Here is a 20,861-nt window from a genome sequence, read left to right on the forward strand (position 1 = left end):
TATTTTGGCAGGAGATCCAGGATGCTCCAACTGTGGTGACTTGTGTTCCCGGGACTCACTCATCACCCAGTTCAGACATCTACACATGGGGTTCCTTAAAACTCTAGGAGCTGAAGTAAGACTCAGACTACTCAGCTATCTTCTCAAGGATGCCTTGATCAAACAGTCACTGAACTAGACTTGTGCTTCTCAGCTGTTCAAAGCTAAACAAGATATTGTGTTCACAGGGATGCCATGCAGATGTTGATTAATATAAAAGTCTAGATGGTTTGTAAGAGTTACCAAAGGGAAGAATAAATTGAATAAAAACCCACAGGTGGTTTCTGTGTTCTATTTCTTAACTTGAATAACTTGTTCTACTTAACTTGAATAACTGGAATGTTTATTATACAATTCTCCTGTAAATTTTACAAGTAAAAATCAAGGCCATTAGAATTTTTCCCTTCTTCTGACCTTTAACTGGAACAAGTAAGCTGAATAAAATATACTAATGGCAACACACAAGAAGGAACATAAAAGTATTGATAATTCAAAGTTACTGACAATCTTTATAAAGTTCTGTACTTCACCTGAAGTGATCTGATGACATCACAATGGAGGTGTGGATACATCACAGGTAGCATAAATTGTAATAGCTCTCGATACTTTGACTTGTAAAATAAGTTCTAAAGTATCCAAAAAAGTGACTTTACACCAATTACAGTGTTTAAACAAAACAGGTCCTTAAGATACAGCAGGCAAATTCTTAAGTAATTTTTGCCCACTGTCTGGGATGCCTGAGGCCTTCTTTCTGGCTAAGACTGAATCTAGGCCCTTTCAAGTTTAAGCAATTCTTTCCTGAAATATCTGTCCAAATAGCCATTCATTTTATACTACTTAGTAATCACTTACTGAATGCCAGGCTATGTTCTAGACGCGGGGATAGAAAGAAACACACTCTGCCCTCAGTGAGCTCTAGTGAGAGGCTGAAAAGATACATCTCAGACGCCAAAGGACTTACAGAGAACATAAAGAATGCAGAGGAAGGTTTGAGCTATTTTGAAAAACATGGTCAGGGAAAAGTTTATAGGGTAGGTGACAACTGAGCACCACCCTTAAGGAAGATTTATTTACAGTTAAGGGCACTTCAGAGGGAACAGCAAGTACCGAGATTCTCATTTCAAGAGATACTTATCGCAGTGACTTGACATTGCTGGTCATATTTTGCTGCACACACCCTGCCTCCTTGGACAATGCTGTCCTTGAAGGTAAAACTCCCTTATTACTTAGGACACCATACATTTAAACATAGAGCTGAAGTTTCCAACCACTGTTTCTATGTGACTCACATCATAAATATTCCAAAAAGTTATGAACTTAAGAACTTTTTTCCTGATTAAAATAAAGATCTTTATATTTGAAGGATAATCTGCCAAAAATTACAATGTTTCTCACCGAGACTAGTGGCTTTTAGTCACATTCTCCTAACTGCAAAATATATAACATGCTGACTTAAACCATTTGAGTCAGGTGTGGTAAAATTAGAAGTTCCACAGATGGAGTGTGAACAACACCAAGTCAAAGTAACATTCCACATCTTGTTAAGATTCTTGTGGTTTAAAAAAACCTTCAAATGAGATAGCTACCAAAATATGTGGTCATCTCTTTAGGATTTAGTACATTCCCAATACAAATATAAATCATCATCTGGCCCTTTGCTTCCACAGGTTGGCATTTAAATTCATGCTTTCCAGTTTTCTACTTCTGTAACGACAAGCTCTTCAGCCAGTTTTTTTTTTTGGTATCAATGTCGGTAGAGCACCTAATGCTACTGTTTTCCACAACTCTTTTTAAATTCTACAGTAATTACTTAAGATTTAGAATACATAACATACAGAGAAAGATAACATCTATCAGCTTAGGAAAAGCCACAATCAAATTATAGATGAAGGCACTTCCTAACAATTTAGATAACAAATATAGCTCACCTGCTAAGAATGGTTGTGCCCCAGCCATTCTGTACCCTGCTCAGACCAACACTGCCCAGAATTTTTTTTTTTTCTCAGAAAGGTCCAGATAACAAAGCATTAGTCACAGACACATGAACAAGGGTCACTAACAACTTGTTTGTTGCAAGAAAGTCACAGCTTACCAAATAATTAACAATTGTGATGGTGTCATTGCTTGAGCCTTGAAAAAGTTAAAAAAATCTCACCAAAAGACAGGGAGTTTTTTCAACTATGTATTTTAATCAGTATGAATGGTTCCAAGCATTAAATAACACTGAAAAGACAAGCTTTCTAGTTTGAACTTAGTATTTCTGATTTTGAGCCAGGTACTCACTGAAGCCAAGGAAGTTTTCTTGATTATTTCTTCTGTTTCCTGTCTTCACTGTTCCTAAATTCCAAAAACAAGTCAGCCAGTAATTGAGTCCCAATGACCTTGATATTGTTTTACCACCCTTTTGAAATAACCCTTTGCATACAGCAATGGGAAATTTAGCTTCCAACCAGTGGAACCTTCTCAGGGAAGCTCTTCTTGCCACTCTTGTTTCAAATTTGAGTTTTTAACTGGATTACTTTTCAACATACAGGAAATCAAACCACTTAAGTCCTGAAAAAGAGTGGAAAGCTTTCAAAGAAATATTTGAGAACATCTGCAAAAGGCAACTGGGACAACTGTACAAATAAATGAAGAACAAATCAATTCCATTTAAGTTATGAAGACATTTTTCCTTTAATTTATCCAAACATTTCATGTCCATTGTCATTTATTTAAGCAAATTTAAGCCCATAATATTAAATTCTAAAATATTACAATATTTACAAGACAGCTGGCAGAGAAAACTTGATATAAATACAAATACTGTACTGTTTTTTAAAAAATACCTGCCAATAAAAATGGCAGACTGAACAGTTCTCTCTTTGAAGATCCTCGTTCGTTTTTTAACGTAATGAGAAGTCCCTAATAGGGAAAGCACCTTATCTTAAATGTTCCACTATCAGAGCTTTAGACCCTCAACATTCTTCTTCAAGTTCAGCAACTCTTTTTCCTGCCTTCTTTTCTCCAGTTTGAAGGCTAATTTGTTAGCTTTCTTCTCCACTCTCCGTTCCTGTGCAAGAAAATGTTCATGTTATTCAAATCTTCACGCTGATGTAGACTAACTTTACAAAAGAAAACTTCCCATGACCATACCTGCCCCACTCCAGCTCTTTCTAAATCTCACATCTGGGAAGATTATTTTACCTTGCGCTCTTCTTTGATAGCTTGCTTTCGTGCTCTTTTATCTTCTTTGCTTTCATTTTTAGAACGTGGTTGGGTTGATATCTTAGGGAGGTCACTGTTATTAATCATCTGCATTCGTTCAACTTGCTTTGCTGTGAGTCCTTTCTTAGGTAAGACATTGAGAGGTATTCCTGTTTTAGAAGATAGTCGGATTTGTTTGGGCTGAAAGAAAGATAAAATGGAATTGGGCTATTTTCCACTCCTACTAAAAAACAGCTCACTAATGGCCCATTTAGTTGCTTTTCATAATGGCTTTGAAAGCCACAAAGAGGTAAAGCCCTGAGAAAATAATCTGTACACTCCATTTCCTACAATGCATACTTCAAATTGCTCAGAACACCATGCCTTACCTTTGGTTGATATTTGATAAGCTGTGGATGGTTATATAAATTTGAGTATGTACCTTAAAAAAAAAACACAAACACAAAAAATCATGTATTAACAAGTTCACTTTCAGTTCAGCAAAAACATTACTGAGTTCCTCCTATATTCTTTAGTGTTTTCACAGTTCAAAATAACAATGGCATCTGCTGCATTTTTAAATATTTCGATTTACCACTAAGTAAGTGAAATGAATATTCACTGAAAGGACTGATGTTGAAGCTCCAAATCTTTGGCCACCTGATGTGAAGAGCTGATTCACTAGAAAAGATCCTGATGCTGGGAAACAGGGGACAGGAGTGTGAGCAAATTGCAGGAGACAATGAGGATTCAGGGAAAGCTGGTGTGCTGCAGTTCCGTGGGGTCGCAGAGTCAGACACCACTTAGTGACTGAACAAAAACAAACAAGTATTTTCCCAAAATATGTACTTTTCCAAAAAGTCAATGTATTCAACACTTTAAAATTACTATCATACTTTCAGCAGTAAAACAGATACTTAAGATACTTACTACAAATAGATTCACAATCCCACTTCTCTTTGGCTTCTTCAAGAACTACAGTAACAAGCTCTTCCTCCTCAGACCCATCCAGCTCATTGACTGGCAGGTCCTGATCCTCGAAGGGTTCAAGAGTATTCAGTTTTACACAACTTTTGGTTGAGTTTTCCAAAATGAAGATAGAGGAGGGGGAAAAAATATCACTTATTATTACACTATATGTTACTGAAACTGCACTAAAGAGCTAGAGAAACAACAGCCCTTCTTTCAAATTCACAAACTCATTTGCCCCATCTGTCACTTCCTGTCACAATTAGCTCTATCCAGCCTTGCCTTTCCCCTGTCATTCTGCTGACAGAAAGGAAAAACCTATCTGTATCTTTCCACAGTTTTAGCACATTAAACAAGATGGAAGCTTTCCTATATAACATTATCTTTTTTAAAGCCTTGAAAAGCATTAGCCCATCTGTCTCATGAAAGTATTCAAATAACTCAAAAAATGTAACCCTTGTCCTGCACTGGGTTCTACATATGACAGTCATCAGGCAACACAGACCTTTTGAGCAGATGTAAACACCTCATTAGTTTCTCTCAGAGAAATCACCTTGATACGGATGATGATTTACCAAATGTTCAGCTAGAAAGTTATGCTAAATCAGGCTGAAGAGACAAACTCTGATTTACTTCTCAGAACACCTTTTCACGAAAATGAAGAGTATATATACTGAGAAGTTAGAATGATTCTTCAGCCGAGAGGCTAAAAGCACCATGTCCCCCAAGTGTGCGTGACCTTGTACCTTAATCCTGTTATTCCATCATGACTCTCAGGTCAAAGCTACAAAAAGTTGGCTCTCAGTGTTTCCACTTACTGTTATATTCGGCTTCAGGACTCTTAATAGCAAAATATGAGCGAAAGGTTGGGGAAAATGTATTATTTTCAAAATATGGATTCTGACTAATTTTTGAGATTCTGCTGTGCAATTACAGGCTTTATTTGAAAATGAAAACAAGCAAGAAGCCAAGGAAAAGTCACCATACTTCTCTGCCTTCTCTTTATAGTAGTCATTCAAAACTTCCTCTAAGCGATTGCTGTCTACTTGAATGGAACCTTCCAATTCAGCATTATCCAGAGCTCCAATTTCATCATCATCGTATTGCTCATAAAACTTGAATGTAAAGAGAAAACATAACATGAAAAGGGAATGTAAAGATTATAGCATTTAACTATTAATTTTACATTTTACTCCTGTACAATACTTAAGCACTACCATGAGATCACAACTACTAATAAAGTATTAGGAGAGATTTAGCACCATAATATGATGTGGAAGACATTCTACTCAGCATTCTAAAACTGACATCAAGACTGAAAATAGCCTTCCATTTAACATGAACATGACCACTGATATAAGAAAAAACCCCTACACAATGGGAGAAAATATTTGCAAATGTTAATACCGTTAAGAGGTTAATACTCAACATACATAAACAGCTCATAAAACATCAAAAAAAAAAAAAAAACCAAAGCCAAATAACCTGACTAAAAATGGGCAGAAGACATAAACAGACATTATTCCAAAGAGGAAACACAGATGGTCAACAGGCCAACAGGCCATAAAAGATGCTCACAACTGCCAGTTAGCAGGGAAACGCAAACCAAAACCACAATGCGGAGTCACCTCAAACCTGTGTGAATGGCTATCAGAAACAATAAAAATAACAAATACTGGTGAGGGTGTGGAGAAAAGGCAATTCTCATACACTGCTGGTAGGAATGCAAACAGGTGCACCCAATGTAGAAAACACTATGGAAGCTTCTCAAAAAACTAAAAGAGAATTACCACATGACCCAGCAATTCCACCTCAGGGTATATATTTGAAAGAAACAAAAACACTAACTTGGAAAGATATGTGTATCCCAATGTTCACAGAAGCACTGTAATAGCTAAGGCACAGAAGGAACCTAAGCACCCATCAACAGATGAATAAAGATGTGGTATGTGTATACACATGTATGAACACACACACACAATACTACTACACAGTCATAAAGAAGAATGAAATTTTGCCATCTGCAGCAACATGGATGGACTTAAGGGAATTATGCTAAGTGAAAGACAAATAGTGTATGATATTGCTCATATGCAGAACCTAAGAAAATGCAATCAACTAGTGAATACAAAAAAGACTCAACATGGAGTACAAACTATTGGTTACCAGTGGAGAGGGCAGGGACAAGGGGCAAAATAGGGGCAGATTAAGATGCATATACTATTAGGTGTAAAATAAGGACATACTGTACAACATGGGAGAATATAGCCAATATTTTACAATAACTATAAATATTTTATAATAACTATAAATGGAATATAATCTTTAAAATTGTGAATCACTATACTGTACGCCTTTTATATAACATTGTACATCAACTATACTTTAATTTTTAAAATGAAAGGCAGTTATTGTGTTCAGCTTGAACAAATCCTAGGCAGAAATCTTTACCTCAGACTATTTCAGATACTTCCATATTCACTGACTATGCAAGCTAATAGATCATGTAAATAAAAGGTGTTAATGCACAAATTTCACTCTTTGTTTAGATGTTTACTGTATTATTCAAAGGCTGTAAACATTGTCAGGCTTTGTAAAAGAATTAAGCAAGGGGTGATGTAACTCCTGTAAAGTGAGGTTATTAGTAACAGTTTGCCTATTTCTTGGAGAAAAGAGAGAAATGAATACTCACTGAAAACGCAAAGTTAGAACCTTTATCTTAGGTATTTCTTGAAGGAATTTATTCATTATTTACGTAACAGTCTGAACTCCTGCCATATGCCAGACACTATATTAGGTATTGGGATATAACAGTAAGAAAAACACTAAAAAAAAAAAAAACAGACAAAAAGAAAAGGAAAGCCCAGGCCAATGCTTGAAGATAGCATACTCTTAGAGATTGGGATCAGAGAGGTTCAGAATCAAATTATCAGATTCTACGAGGAATGTCAAGAGGTTTGATCAGTCACTTTCTGACTTAAGCACATTCTTTCCAGAATGAAAACTGGGGCCATTTTATGATCTGTTTTTAAAAGACACAGTCTGTTTCTAACACTGAAAGTTCTAGCTTTGGGTTCCAATGTCATAATGTGTACTAGGAACTGGTATTAAAAGGCTCCCATATGGAGACCTTACCTTTTCAAACCTCTCATCATGTAGGGTCAGCTGTTCATTCCTCCTCATGACTGAGGATGTCAAGGAATACTCAGTAAAGCGACTTTTTGTTTCCTCTTCCCAGAAGAAGTGATTTTCTACAGCCCCAAGAGGTTTTCTAGGGGTAGACATATCCTCATCTGATGAGCCTGCAGGGTCGTATCTATCGTCTTCACTACCTCCTTCCTTCTCATCATCCACATCTTCCCACTCACTGTCATCTTCAGCCTCAGATTTCCTAAAGTCAGAGCCGTAAATTAACTGTCAAAACAACTTGAAAAACAACAGAACCAAATGACTTTACACAAGTAAAATTTGAGGGTATTTCAGGCAGGATGCTTGTTTAGGCAAGAACAGCTGTGCTGCATGACCTGTATGATTTCGTTGGAAAAGTAATGAACTAGCAATCAAGCGACTTGGACTTTAGCCCCATCTATTGATGGCTTGTAAGGACCTCAAGTCTTAAATTTTCTATCCTAAAATGAGAAGACTCAAAACTAAATGCTCTCAAAGGTCTCTCCCAGCTATAACTAATGGTTATAGTCCTATGGAAGCAACAGTCAGGGCATTCCTGCTTCAAAACAAACCACACATACTGTATCTCCATTCCCTCTTCCTCTTCTGTTGGCTTATTGGCCTGAAGAATGAAATCATCTTCAAGTAAATTATCCGGATTATCAAAATCAAAATCATCATCAAGAGCTGCAACAATGTCAGGATCAAAATCTAACCGAGGTCCTAGAAGGAAAACAAAAATTGAGAATTCCCAAGAAAGCATGATTTGTTCACTTAACTAACATAATTCTCAGCTATTACATGCCTGACTCTCTATACTGAGGATAAAACAGTGATTAAAATTTTTAAAAGTTCAGGAATAAAAACAAAACTGCAAGAAAATTTAAAAAAAGAAAAAGTTCCTCTGGTTCAAATACCCACTGGTAAAACACAGATCTAAAATATTAAGCTGTGTCTATTTAGCAAAATTCAAAGCTTTTACCCGCAGGAAAAAATTGGGCTTTAAATTCACCTGTTAAAAGCAACTCTCACCTGTTAGAAGAAACAAATTATTAGGCTGGTACAAAAGTAGTTGTGGTTTTGGACTGTGAATTTTAAATCATTATAACTAGGCTCAAACACATCTTTATTAATCAAGGTAGGAACCATTACAATCAACACATTTTTGCTAATGAGAAATAAGCTTATTCCTATAGTGTAAAAATCCATGCTTCAGGATTCGATGGAACTCTTAGAAAGCATTTTCTGCATCCTATTGGTTGTGGTAGTATTTTCCCTGCAAAGTTGTTGAAACGCTTGAAGAAGTGGTAGTCAGTCAGTGAGAGGTCAAGCGAATATTGCATATGAAGTAACACTTTGTAGCCCATTCATTCAACTTCTGAAGTGTTGGTTGTGTGACATGTGATCAAGTGCTGCTATGGAGAACTAGACCCATTCTGTGACCAATACTGGCTGCAGGCTTTGTGGGTTTTGGTGCATCTCATTGATTTGCTGAGCACACTTCTCAGTTGTAATGGTTTTGCTGGGATTCAGAAAGCTGCAGTGGATCAGGCCAGCAGCAGACCACCGAACAGTGATCATGACCTTTTTTTGGGTGCAAGTTTGACTTTGGGAAGTGCTTTGGAGCTGCTTCTCCATTCAACCACAGAGCTGGTCATCCCCAGCTGTTGTATCAAATCCACTTTTTCACTGTATGTCACAATCTGATCAAGAAATGGTTTGCTGCTGCATACAATAAAAGACGACACTTCAAATCGATTTGAGTTTGTCAGCTCACAAGGCACCCACTTATCAAGCCTTTTCACCTTTCCAATTTGCTTCAAATGTCGAATGACAATAGAATGGTCAATACCGAGTTCTTAGCAACTTCTCCTGTAGCTGTAAGAGGATCAGCTTTCATGGTTGCTCTCAATTGGCCACTATCAACCTCCTCTCATCAGCCACTATGCTCCCTCATCTTCAAGGCTCTCGTTGTCTTTGCAAAACTTCTTGAACTACTACTGCACTGTAAGTTTCTTAGCAGTTCCTGGGCCTAATGCGTTGCTGATGTTGTGAATTGTCTCCACTGCTTTACGACCATGACCCAGTTTTGAACTCCAAAAAAAAAAAAAAAAAAATCGCTTAAATTTGCTTTATGTCTAACATTATTTCTACAGTCTAAAATAAACATGAAATGAACAGCAACTAATAAGTCATTAGTAAAAAAAACACATAAAGCAGGAAATGCACGTTAAAATGATGTATAACATAACCACTTTTGCTAAAGAATGGATTCCTGTATCAAAGGGCAAAGTTCAACAATGCAAATCACAATTACTTTTGCACCAACCTAACAAATATCTGTAGCCTGTGAAATTCCTGTCTTATCAGACTTTTTGTCTTTTCAGACTATGAGATTTTAACAAACCCTAATCTGTTTTTTTGGCTGTGTTCTTCTATATGTAAAAATAGTAGAGTCCTAGAAACACTTTCAAGTTCAAACCTGTAAACTGACATGGCTTTCAACACCCTTCCCAGAGTGGCCATTGCTTGACCTCCAGCCTTGTTTCACATTAACCCTTACCCTTCAATCCAGACCTACTACAGATAAAAGGTGTGCAGATTCCTATGTTCATGCTTTTTCTTGGAATATCCTCTCTTCCCCACCCCACCTCCATCTACCTACTTAAGTTCTACCTAAGACATCAACCACGACATCTTTGGGGCTTCACAACAATTCCTTCATTTGTACTATGATTGTAATTTCCCATTCTTTGTCTATCTTTCCCAGCTGATGATAATTAAGAGGTCAGAGACAATGTTTTTTTCTGATTTAACCCAAACTCAGTCATAGTACAACTAAAAAATTTGCAGAATGGATTAAATGAATGAATGACACATGGCAAGTGTTAGTCAATAATTAACGCAGTTTAGCAGGAAATATCAAACACCACATCTGTGGACTTCTGTTTGTTCATTTTAGTCCTGGTACTGCAAAAAAGAATCCAAACATTATTAATTTTTGGTGTATCTAGAATAGATAGTAAGATGGACTTCTATAAAATACTTCTCTACACACTTGGGAGAAATTCTGAAAGCGAACAGATGAAGTATTTTCATGACTGCACCACATGAATCTAAGACTGAGTATCACTGTTTCCTTTGTGAGAAGTTAGGACAAGGCTAAAATTCCCCTACTAGATCACCAAAAATAATTTTCCCACTTTCCTCTCCAAATAGGAACTTTAAAGATTAAGAATTTGATGGCAATAAAGAGATGCTGATCACAGTTACCCTTCCTAACTTAATGATCTCTAATCTGAATTCAAACACATCTCAGTTATTGCAACACTTTTATCAGGGAAAGAAAAACTCTGTATCATTACTATATGTTGCTTTTTTGTAAAATACAGCTCTGTCCACTTGAAGTTAAAATTATACATACCTGAAACAGGAGCTGCTTTATTTAACAATCCAACATCTTCTTCAAACTCTGATGCAAACACTGAGGAAGGCAACTTAATTCCACTGGTCTTGAAAAATAAATTATGCAATGGTTAAATTTATTTAGAAATACTTTTCAACTACTAAGAGTTGAAGTGCCCCCCAAATTCATGTCCACCCTGTTCAGAAAGTGACCTGGTTTGGAAACAGGTTCCTCACAGATGTAATTAGTTAAGATGAGATGGTACCGGACGATGGTGTGTCCTTATAAGGAGGCCACACGAAGACAATAGGACACATGAGGGAAAACGCCATATGAAGATGGAAGAAGACTGGAGTGCTATCCTACGAGCAACAGAAAACTAAGGGTTGCTGGCAACTACCAGAAACTAGGAGACAGGCACAGAAAGATTCTTCCTGTGAGGCCCCGAGAAACAACAACGCTTTCGGGCTTCGGGGCTCCACAACTGTGACAGAATACATCCCTGTTGTTTTAAGCCACCCAGTGGTAATACGTGGTAATTTGTTACGGCAATTCTAACACAACCGTATTCTGCATTGTCTCACTTATACTCGTTACCAGTTTTGAACATGTATATCCCCATCATCTCAAAAGCAACTTCCTTGTAATACTTCACAAAACTTAATCTAGTACATCACTTCACTTAATCCTATTGACCCCGTGAGTTGTTAGCATGTTTTAGTCGAACACAAGCTAAGAAAGGTTAAATGGCATGACTGCCTGAGATTAGTTAAGTGAGGTTTGGGGGATTCAAATCCTGGTCTCACAACTCCACTCTCTTCAAATTTCAAAACAAAATTAGTCTTTTCCTACCTAAACCAGAGGTAACATCCTCATCTCTGGTATTGGCACTTTTTTTTTTTTCCCATTTATTTTTATTAGTTGGAGGCTAATTACTTTACAATATTGTAGTGGGTTTTGTCATACATTGACATGAATCAGCCATGGAGTTACATGTGTTCCCCATCCCAATCCCCCCTCCCACCTCCCTCTCTACCCGATCCCTCTGGGTCTTCCCAGTGCACCAGCCCCGAGCACTTGTCTCATGCATCCAACCTGGGCTGGTGATCTGTTTCACCCTAGATAATATACATGTTTCGATGCTGTTCTCTCAGAACATCCCACCCTCGCCTTCTCCCACAGAATCCAAGTCTGTTCTGTACATCTGTGTCTCTTTTTCTGTTTTGCATATAGGGTTATCATTACCATCTTTTTAAATTCCATATATATGTTAGTATGCTGTAATGGTCTTTATCTTTCTGGCTTACTTCACTCTGTATAATGGGCTCCAGTTTCATCCATCTCATTAGAACTGATTCAAATGAATTCTTTTTAATGGCTGAGTAATATTCCATGGTGTATATGTAAAACAGCTTGCTTATCCATTCATCTGGTGATGGGCATCTAGGTTGCTTCCATGTCCTGGCTATTATAAACAGTGCTGCGATGAACATTGGGGTGCACGTGTCTCTTTCAGATCTGGTTTCCTCGGTGTGTATGCCCAGAAGTGGGATTGCTGGGTCATATGGTAGTTCTATTTCCAGTTTTTTAAGAAATCTCCACACTGTTCTCCATAGTGGCTGTACCAGTTTGCATTCCCACCAATGGTGTAAGAGGGTTCCCTTTTCTCCACACCCTCTCCAGCATTTATTGCTTGTAGACTTTTGGATAGCAGCCATCCTGACTGGTGTGTAATGGTACCTCATTGTGGTTTTGATTTGCATTTCTCTGATAATGAGTGATGTTGAGCATCTTTTCATGTGTTTGTTAGCCATCTGTATGTCTTCTTTGGAGAAATGTCTGTTTAGTTCTTTGGCCCATTTTTTGATTGGGTCATTTATTTTTCTGGAATTGGGTTGCAGGAGTTGCTTGTATATTTTTGAGATTAATCCTTTGTCTGTTGCTTCATTTGCTATTATTTTCTCCCAATCTGAGGGCTGTCTTTTCACCTTGCTTAGTTTCCTTTGTGGCACAACTTTTCTGAGTTGGCTGCTTAAATGCTAGATCATAAATCATTGTGACCCACTCATTGTTTTGAACTCCTGCATATAGTTACTTCACATCTATTTTCTGGGCACCATCTTACTCATGGCTAACCAGGGCACAGATGACAGTTAGATGTTGCTTAATCTACCTCTAGTCCAATCTTTTATTCAGTTCAGTTGCTCAGTTGTGTCTGACTCTTTGAGACCCCATGAACTGCAGCATGCCAGGCTTCCCTGTCCATCACCAACTCTCCGAGTTTACTCAAAATCATGTCCATTGCATCAGTGATGCCATCCAACCATCTCATCCTCTGTTGTCCCCTTCTCCTGCCTTCAATCTTTCCCAGCATCAGGGTCTTTTCAAATGAGTCAGTTCTTCACATCAGTGGCCAAAGTATTGGAATTTCACCTTTAGCATCAGTCCTTCCAATGAACATTCAGGACTGATTTCCTTTAGGATGGACTAGTTGGATCTCTTTGCAGTCCAAGGGACTCTCAAGAGTCTTCTCCAACACCACGGTTCAAAAGGATTTATTCTTTGGCGCTCAGCTTTCTTTATAGTCCAACTCTCATATCCATACGTGACTACTGGAAAAGCCATAGCTTTGACTAGTCAGACTTGTTGGCAAAGCAATGTCTCTGCTTTTTAATATGCTGTCTAGGTTGGTCATAACTTTCCTTCTAAGAAGCAAGAGTCTTTTAATTTCATGGCTGCAGTCACCATCTGCAGTGATTTTGGAGCCCAAAAAAATAAAGTCTGTCACTGTTTCCACATCTATCTGCCATGAAGTGATGAGACCAGATGCCATGATCATAAGTTTTCTGAATGCTGAGTTTTAATCCAACTTTTTCACTCTCCTCTTTCACTTTCATCAAGAGGCTCTTCAGTTCTCCTTTGCTTTCTGCCATATGGGTCATGCCATCTGTATACCTGAGGTTACTGATATTTCTCCCAACAATCTTGATTCCAGCTTGTGCTTCATCTAGCCCAGCGTTTATCATGATGTACTCTGCATGTAAGTTAAATTAGCAGGGTGACAATATACAGCCTTGACGTACTCCTTTTCCTATTTGGAGTCTGTTGTTCCATGTCCAGTTCCAACTGTTGCTTCCTGACCTGCATACAGGTTTCTCAAGGGGCAGGTCAGGTGGTCTGGTATTCCCATTTCTTGAAGAATTCTCCACAGTTTATTGTGATCCACACAGTCAAAGGCTATTACTGCCAGATTAAAACTCCTTGTCTACTCTGTGTGTCCAGACTCCTTACTGTTACTCAGTAATGGAACCTCCACATAAAATCAAGTCCAGTTCCTTACATCATGGAATAATTCAAAGTAATTTATGGAGCACACATGTGCTAGCCACAATGACCCACAATACTACCTCATGTCCCTTCCTTTTGACTGGAATGATCCTTCTCTCTTCAACAGAATCCACCCTTTTCAGCGGCCAGGTCAGTTTCTTCCTTCTCCATGAAGCTCTTCTTGATTACTGTTTTGGAACTTTCCTCAGTGTCAACTCTCTCATTCTGCACACCATACAATCTGTTTCAACATGGGCTGGCACATATTTTCTGACTGGTCCCTAAGCTTTAGTCTCATCTTTTCAGCCACACAGTTGATAATGTGAGAGTCACCACAATGTGTTCTCTGTCTGTGGACCTCAAAACTGTCCCATCCTCAGGCAAGGAGCAGGCAGGAAGCCAAGCTGCACCTTCTCACTGGCTCACAGAGCTGGCTGGAAGCCACTGAAGAGCATGAGGGCCTATCCAGTAAGCTGTTATGGCTTCTAAAGAGTTTTTCAGGTGCGAAGCATGGGCAAAGATCTGGCTTTCTGCTGTGGAATCCTATTTCTGAAAAGATTTGCTGAGATATAGTTCATATATTACACCAATTCAGCCATTTAAATGCATAATTTCAAAATTTTGCCACATATTACAATAACTTTTTAAAAACTGTGGTAAAGTATGTACTTTTAAGACACTTTGTGTTTATCTATCCTTGGACTCTGGGGTTAGAAAGAGGAGGATCAGCTTGGGCTTAATGAATTATCTTTGGAGAAAAGAATCATATATATAGAGAGAGAGAGTTTAGACAGTAATTACATTTTGGATAAATGCCCGTGACTTTTTTAGTGGTTGCAACAATTCTGAATTGCTCTCTGCTGTGACAGCACCTGCTTTGCTTCATGAAAAAATCAGGGACTGATCACACATTACTAATTTCTTCACTGCCTTTCTGTACTGCTTTACTTTCTGTTTTTAGGGCATATTCAATACTCCTGGTTTACTCACTTTGGTGGTTTGTTATAAGTTACAGTTGAAGAAACACATGGGACTCATCCATATTTTTGCATCATGCTACAAAAAACCAATGGCACTTGTTTTTCAAACATAATCCACATATCCTTGTAAATATCACTGAAGTGCCCTTCAATAGTCTTACTCTGTTAGAAGAGTTAATTAGATAGTGGTTACTTTTACCCAAAATGAATTAAACAGTCTTTTACTGGCCAACACAATTTAGCTGGAAGAATGTTAGGAACTCACTAAAACATTTATTACTTAGGATAAAGAAATTGAGCCACTTTCCCTCCTTCAAAGGGTCACTGGAAGGAAATGAGTCAATAAGATACACATCCTACTTCGGATGTACAAGTTTGGGGAAGAAGGTGTAGAGAAATAGGTTCTGGTAAAGATGTGGTAATGGGGTGTGTGGCCTCCCAAGAGAGCTACGACCTAGTGAGTGAATGAACAGGCAAACAGTTATTAATACCTCTCTGGTATAACATGCTGACACCTAACACTTTTGACTTAAGCAACAAGTATGGACTGGAGATGAGAAGCAGGGGAAACTGATGCTCTTTGCATCTCTCCTTTCTGTCTATAAATCCAATATATTCATCTTTTTTAAGTGCCAAAAGTGATATACAAGTTTCACAGGAAAATTTACTATACACTAATACTAAACTAAAAATAAGGACTTCCCTGGTAGTATAGTGGCTAAGAATCTGCCTGCCAATGCAGAGGACATGGGTTTGATTCCAGGTCTGGGAAGATCCCACCTACTGTGGGATCAGCTAAGCCTGTGCCTAGAGGCCACGAGCAGCAACTACTGGGCTCAGATTCAGCTCTCCAGCTGACACCACTTCTTGCCTCAAAATATTACCTTGATTTAAAAGTGGTGGTTTACTCACTCACGGCCCCTCACACACACACACACACACTCAAACTGCTAAAAAGTCTTACTGAAGTTACTAAAGGCTCTTCTCGCCCGTCTCCCCTGTCAGGTGCACCGAAGCTACTTGTGGGAATCAGCTCCGAGGGCCCAGAGGGTTCCTTCAGGTGCTGCAGGTAGTCATAGTCGTCGTCAAAAAACACTCCATACTTCCTCTGCTCCGCTCGCCTCTCTTCATCTTTTATCTAGGATAATAAACAACATGGACACAGTGCCTGTTCCAAGGATAAGACCCAGGAACCTTCCAATGAGAACAGCTTTCAGAACATGGGGCAGATGACCCACAAACACTCTGGCTGATAGGAATGAGATAAAGACTTAAACTCAGGAGATGCCACATAAAATGAAAATGGAATAAAAACAGTTCCTCCTTCCACTAGACACTTCTGTGCAACAAGTCAAGCCAAGAAACACACACACTATTTTACTATGTTATGTGGAGAATTAAAAGACTAGGGCGCACTGAAAGGTAAGTACAATTTCCTGAAATTTATATGCAAAGAAACAATGCATAACACCAACTGGCTTTACAAAAAAGCTAAATATGCCTGGGTTCCCCAATACTTCCTTCCACTTTACCCACACTTAACAAGTATACTCTGACTGATAATTACCGAGTCAACCTCTTAAAAGCTCCCGTGCATTTTCTAAAGCTAACTCATGAGTTTTACATTTCATGAGATGACCAGGAGGCAAAAATGCAGTCTGTGGTTATGAAATGCCAATATCTCCTGGAAAGCAAAGACTTAGCATATGGTTGTGTCCTAAATAACAGAATAAAGCATTGTGGCTGATGGTTTAGTACATATTTTTCCATTACTCTACAAGACTGCTCACTTAAACATCTCCAATAAAAATATTCTCTCAATCAAAACAAACATGTATGATGTAAAAGTGAACATATTTACTGAGAATTAAATCACGTATTTTGTTTCTAAGAAGATAAGTTATCAGAACAGCAGCTGACTAATATAATTAAAAACTATCAACAATCCATCTACAAACTTACTGGCTTAAGAACAGAACCTACCTTCTGTGTAGGCAAAAGAACCCTCTGGGGTGCAGTCTCGTCTGCTGCTAAAGGATCTCTTTGGCTCCGGTGGACCAGGTGAAAAGACACAGCTTTCTTCTTCTCTATAAAAGGCTTTTTCTTCCTGTGAGGCTTCAAAGAAACAGAATCACATAATTAATCAGAACAACAGCAAAAAACACTGATTATACCCCACACAGGCATCTTCAATAAGTTATGGGAAGGATCAACAGATTGTCAAAACCTACAGTTAAAAAAAAAACCAAACTATCTTCCTTCAACAAACCTTTATTGGGAGGTACTCCGTGCCAAACCTAGTTACAGGTGCTGCGAATGTAGCAATGGGAAAGTTAAAGTTTCTGTTCTCCATAAACAAATCACCGAGAACGGGGTTTCAGGTGAAGGCAAGCAAAACGAAACACAGGGATGGGTACCGACTCAACAGTTACTTTCAAATGGGGGCTCAGAGAAGGTCCCTGAGAGTCTGAACTAGGATGGGGGTCCAACACAGGAAAATATGAGGAAGAGTTACAAGCAGGAGAAACACTTCCTGTATCAACTATTAAAACCATGACACAACAGCTGAAGTTGAAGTACAAGATTCACCATCGTTCTACCTTCTCATTTCACTACACACCCTCGAGTTTCTAAAGTGAAAGATCATTCCAGTTGAGTAGGCCCAATCTTAGAAGCTCCTCTTCCCCAGAGTAGACAGATGAGCAGACACCTGCCACTGGAGAGGCGAGCAAACCCCTCTCCGCCTGACACCACGAAGCACTGGGTGTCGCATCAGTGTGCCTTGTTTTTAGGCCTCTAGGAGGATAAACGGTAGGCCATCCTCTTCTGTCTACTCCACAGGAACGCTAGGCCGTGGAAGCCCCATTCTAAACTGCAAACTATGCCCGCGGTGGTGAGACAATGGGCAATGGGCCAAAAGCCGCCTGGCTTCACCTTCGGACGTGCCATCCCAGTTCCAGGATGCAGAAGCCATTGGCTTAGGGGACCCAGTCTGGCCTCTGCCAAAACAGGGCGCCCCAACTCCTACTTACCATGCTTGCAGCCGCGCGGCGCTCACGCCAAACAGGGACGACAGCACTCTCCTAGTCGGACGGAGGGTGACACGGTACCTCCCGAAGGCCTCTGAGAATCAGCTCACCGCCCGGTCTTTACTACACTCCACACGTGCGGCTCCGGGAACCGGCTGGAAACCACTCAGCAGGCCGTGGAAATGGACCAATCCCCGAAAGGCTGAAGGATCACAACCGGAAACTACGCAAAGCTCACGCCGGCTCAAGGATCGCGAGAAGCTACTGGTGGGTGGGACTGTTTCCTCTCTGGGAGGGCGGGGCTTTTCTGTCCGTAATTAAATCATCTGGGGACTGGAGCCGTCGGCGCGTGTGCGAGATGAGGCGCGAAAGGGGGTCGCTGTTAATGGGCGAACTGGCTTTTATATCGCCCTCTGCTGAGAACAGAAGCCACGGAGCTAACATCCCCATTGACGGTTGTATTTCCTGCCTATTCCTCGCCGTAAACAAGACAAACAGAACATACAAATAAACTACACAAAAGAAAGGTGGCCACTCTCCTGGGTCCCCGACGTTTCAAGTTCCCTATTTGGGTGGGACTCAGAGCTGGTTGCCTTAGCGACGGAGGATCCTCAGTTCAGTTCAGTCGCTCAGTCGTGTCCGACTCTTTGCGAGCCCATGGACTGCAGCACGCCAGGCTTCCCTGTCCATCACCAATTCCCAGAGCTTACTCAAACTCATGTCCGTTGAGTCGGTGATGCCATCCAACCATCTCATCTTCTGTCATCGTTTTCTCCTCCTGCCTTCAGTCATTCCCAGCATCAGGGTCTTTTCAAATGAGTCAGTTCTTCACATCAGGTGGCCAATAGTATCAAGTTCAGCATCAGTCTTTCCAGTGAATATTCAGGACTGGTTTCCTTTAGGATGGACTGGTTTGATCTCCTTGCAGTCCAAGGGACTCTCAAGAGTTTTCTCCAACACCACAGTTCAAAGTATCAGTTGTTCGGTGCTCAGCTTTCTGTATGGTCGAACTCTCACATCTATACATGACTACTGGAAAAACCAAATCTTTGACTAGACAGACCTTTGTCTGCAAAGTAATGTCTCTGCTTTTTAATATGCTATCTAGGTTGGTCATAACTTTTCCTCCAAGGAGTAAGCATCTTTTAATTTCATGGCTGCAGTCACCATCTGCAGTGATTTTGGAGCCCAAGAAAATAAAGTCTCTCGCTGTTTCCCTAGTTTCCCCATCTATTTGCCATGAAGTGATGGGAGAAGATTTCATAATATCAGTTTTATGAATGTTGAGCTTTAAGCCAACATTTTCACTCTCCTCTTTCACTTTCATCAAGAGGCTCTTTAGTTCTTCTTCACTTTCTACCATATGGGTGGTGTCATCTGCATACCTGAGGTTATTGATATTTTCTCCTGGCAATCTTGAGTCCAGCTTGTGCTTCATCCAGTCCAGCATTTCTCATGAAATGGGGCCTTGCTATTCTAGGCAGCACTTAGGCTTAATCAGGTCTTTATTTTCCGCTTAATGAACTGTGTTCAAACATCCAGTTAATAACCCTTCCCCCCCAACTCTCTTGACAGTTGAGGAATTCCGACTAATATATTCAGAATCTCTTTGGTGTTTACATACCTTAGCTTGGGAGGTGGAAACTAATGTTTAGTCTTTTTCAAGCTATCCCTCAAACATTTGGTCATAGTTTAAGCAAAGGCTATAAGCCTATCTACTTAGGGCTTCCCTCATAGCTCAGTTGGTAAAGAATCCGCCTGCAATGCAGGAGACCAAGGTTTGATTCCTGGGTCAGGAAGATCGCCTGGAGAAAGAAATGGCAACCCACTCCAGTATTCATGCTTGGAGAATCCCATAAACAGAGGAGCCTGGCAGACTACAGTCCATGCGGTTGCAAGAGTCAGGTACAACTTAGCAACTAAACCACCACCACCACATCTACCTATTACCACCACAAGATTTCAGATGGGTGCTGGCCCACTCTCAGAGCTTTTCCTGGGCAAAAGGGGGTGGTAGTGTAGTCAAGTTTTATCAGCAGGCCTTTTTTCAAATTTGTGTTTCCTCTTCCCAATTTCTGGTATCTTTCCAAAGTCTAAGTTTCCTTGAATTGTGTCTTTATGTCCTACCTATGGTGGTGCAGTGGTAAAGAACCTGATTGCCAATATAGGAGGTGCAAGAGACATGGGTTCCATCCCTGGGTCAGGAATATATCCTGGAGGAGGAAATGGCAACCCACTCCAGTATCCTTGCCTGGAAAATTTCATGGACAATGGAGCCTGGCAGGCTACAGTCCATGGGGTTGCAAAGAGTTAGCATGCATTACTATTATAAATTTCTATGGAATATTATGCTTTTGTTACAGTGAAAATTACAGACAATTTAGGATCACAGAACTTGTGTTGGAATAATGCTTTGTAATAGGGATACTATCAGTACAGAACACTCCTATGTGCTACACATTCAGTATAATTAAGCTTCATGAGTGCAGGTTTTGTTTTGATCTGTTTTGTTTACTACCTTATCTATCTTCAGGACCTAAAATAGTGCCTGGCGGGTACACTCAATAAATACTTGTTTAAATGAAGTAACGTTCTGACACTTTACCTGAATTATCTTAGATCTTCCTGACCATAGCACTATGAGAGAGGTAGTGTTATAAACACTGAGAGTCAAAGCAAGTCAGATCAGAATTGGATGGGTTTGTTTATCTAAAAACATGCATCATTTTCCACTGAAACACAAATTTCCCCCTATAA

General features: G+C 39.6%; 1 protein-coding gene across 1 annotated transcript; it reads right to left on the reverse strand.

Moving 5' to 3' along the window:
* Nucleotides 1–2,206: 2,206 nt before the first annotated feature.
* On the reverse strand, nucleotides 2,207–18,291 carry LTV1 (LTV1 ribosome biogenesis factor). Its single transcript, XM_065931224.1, has 11 exons — nucleotides 18,108–18,291; nucleotides 17,059–17,190; nucleotides 16,040–16,213; nucleotides 10,787–10,874; nucleotides 7,944–8,085; nucleotides 7,330–7,585; nucleotides 5,182–5,309; nucleotides 4,156–4,295; nucleotides 3,615–3,667; nucleotides 3,226–3,426; nucleotides 2,207–3,091 (listed from the first exon to the last, which is right to left on the reverse strand). The coding sequence occupies exons 1-11, from the start codon at nucleotides 18,108–18,110 to the stop codon at nucleotides 2,981–2,983; spliced, it is 1,428 nt and encodes a 475-aa protein (XP_065787296.1). The 5' UTR covers nucleotides 18,111–18,291; the 3' UTR covers nucleotides 2,207–2,980.
* Nucleotides 18,292–20,861: the final 2,570 nt, after the last annotated feature.

Source organism: Muntiacus reevesi, chromosome 3 (genome assembly GCF_963930625.1).
Source record: "Muntiacus reevesi chromosome 3, mMunRee1.1, whole genome shotgun sequence".
NCBI classification, from domain to species: Eukaryota; Metazoa; Chordata; class Mammalia; order Artiodactyla; family Cervidae; genus Muntiacus; species Muntiacus reevesi.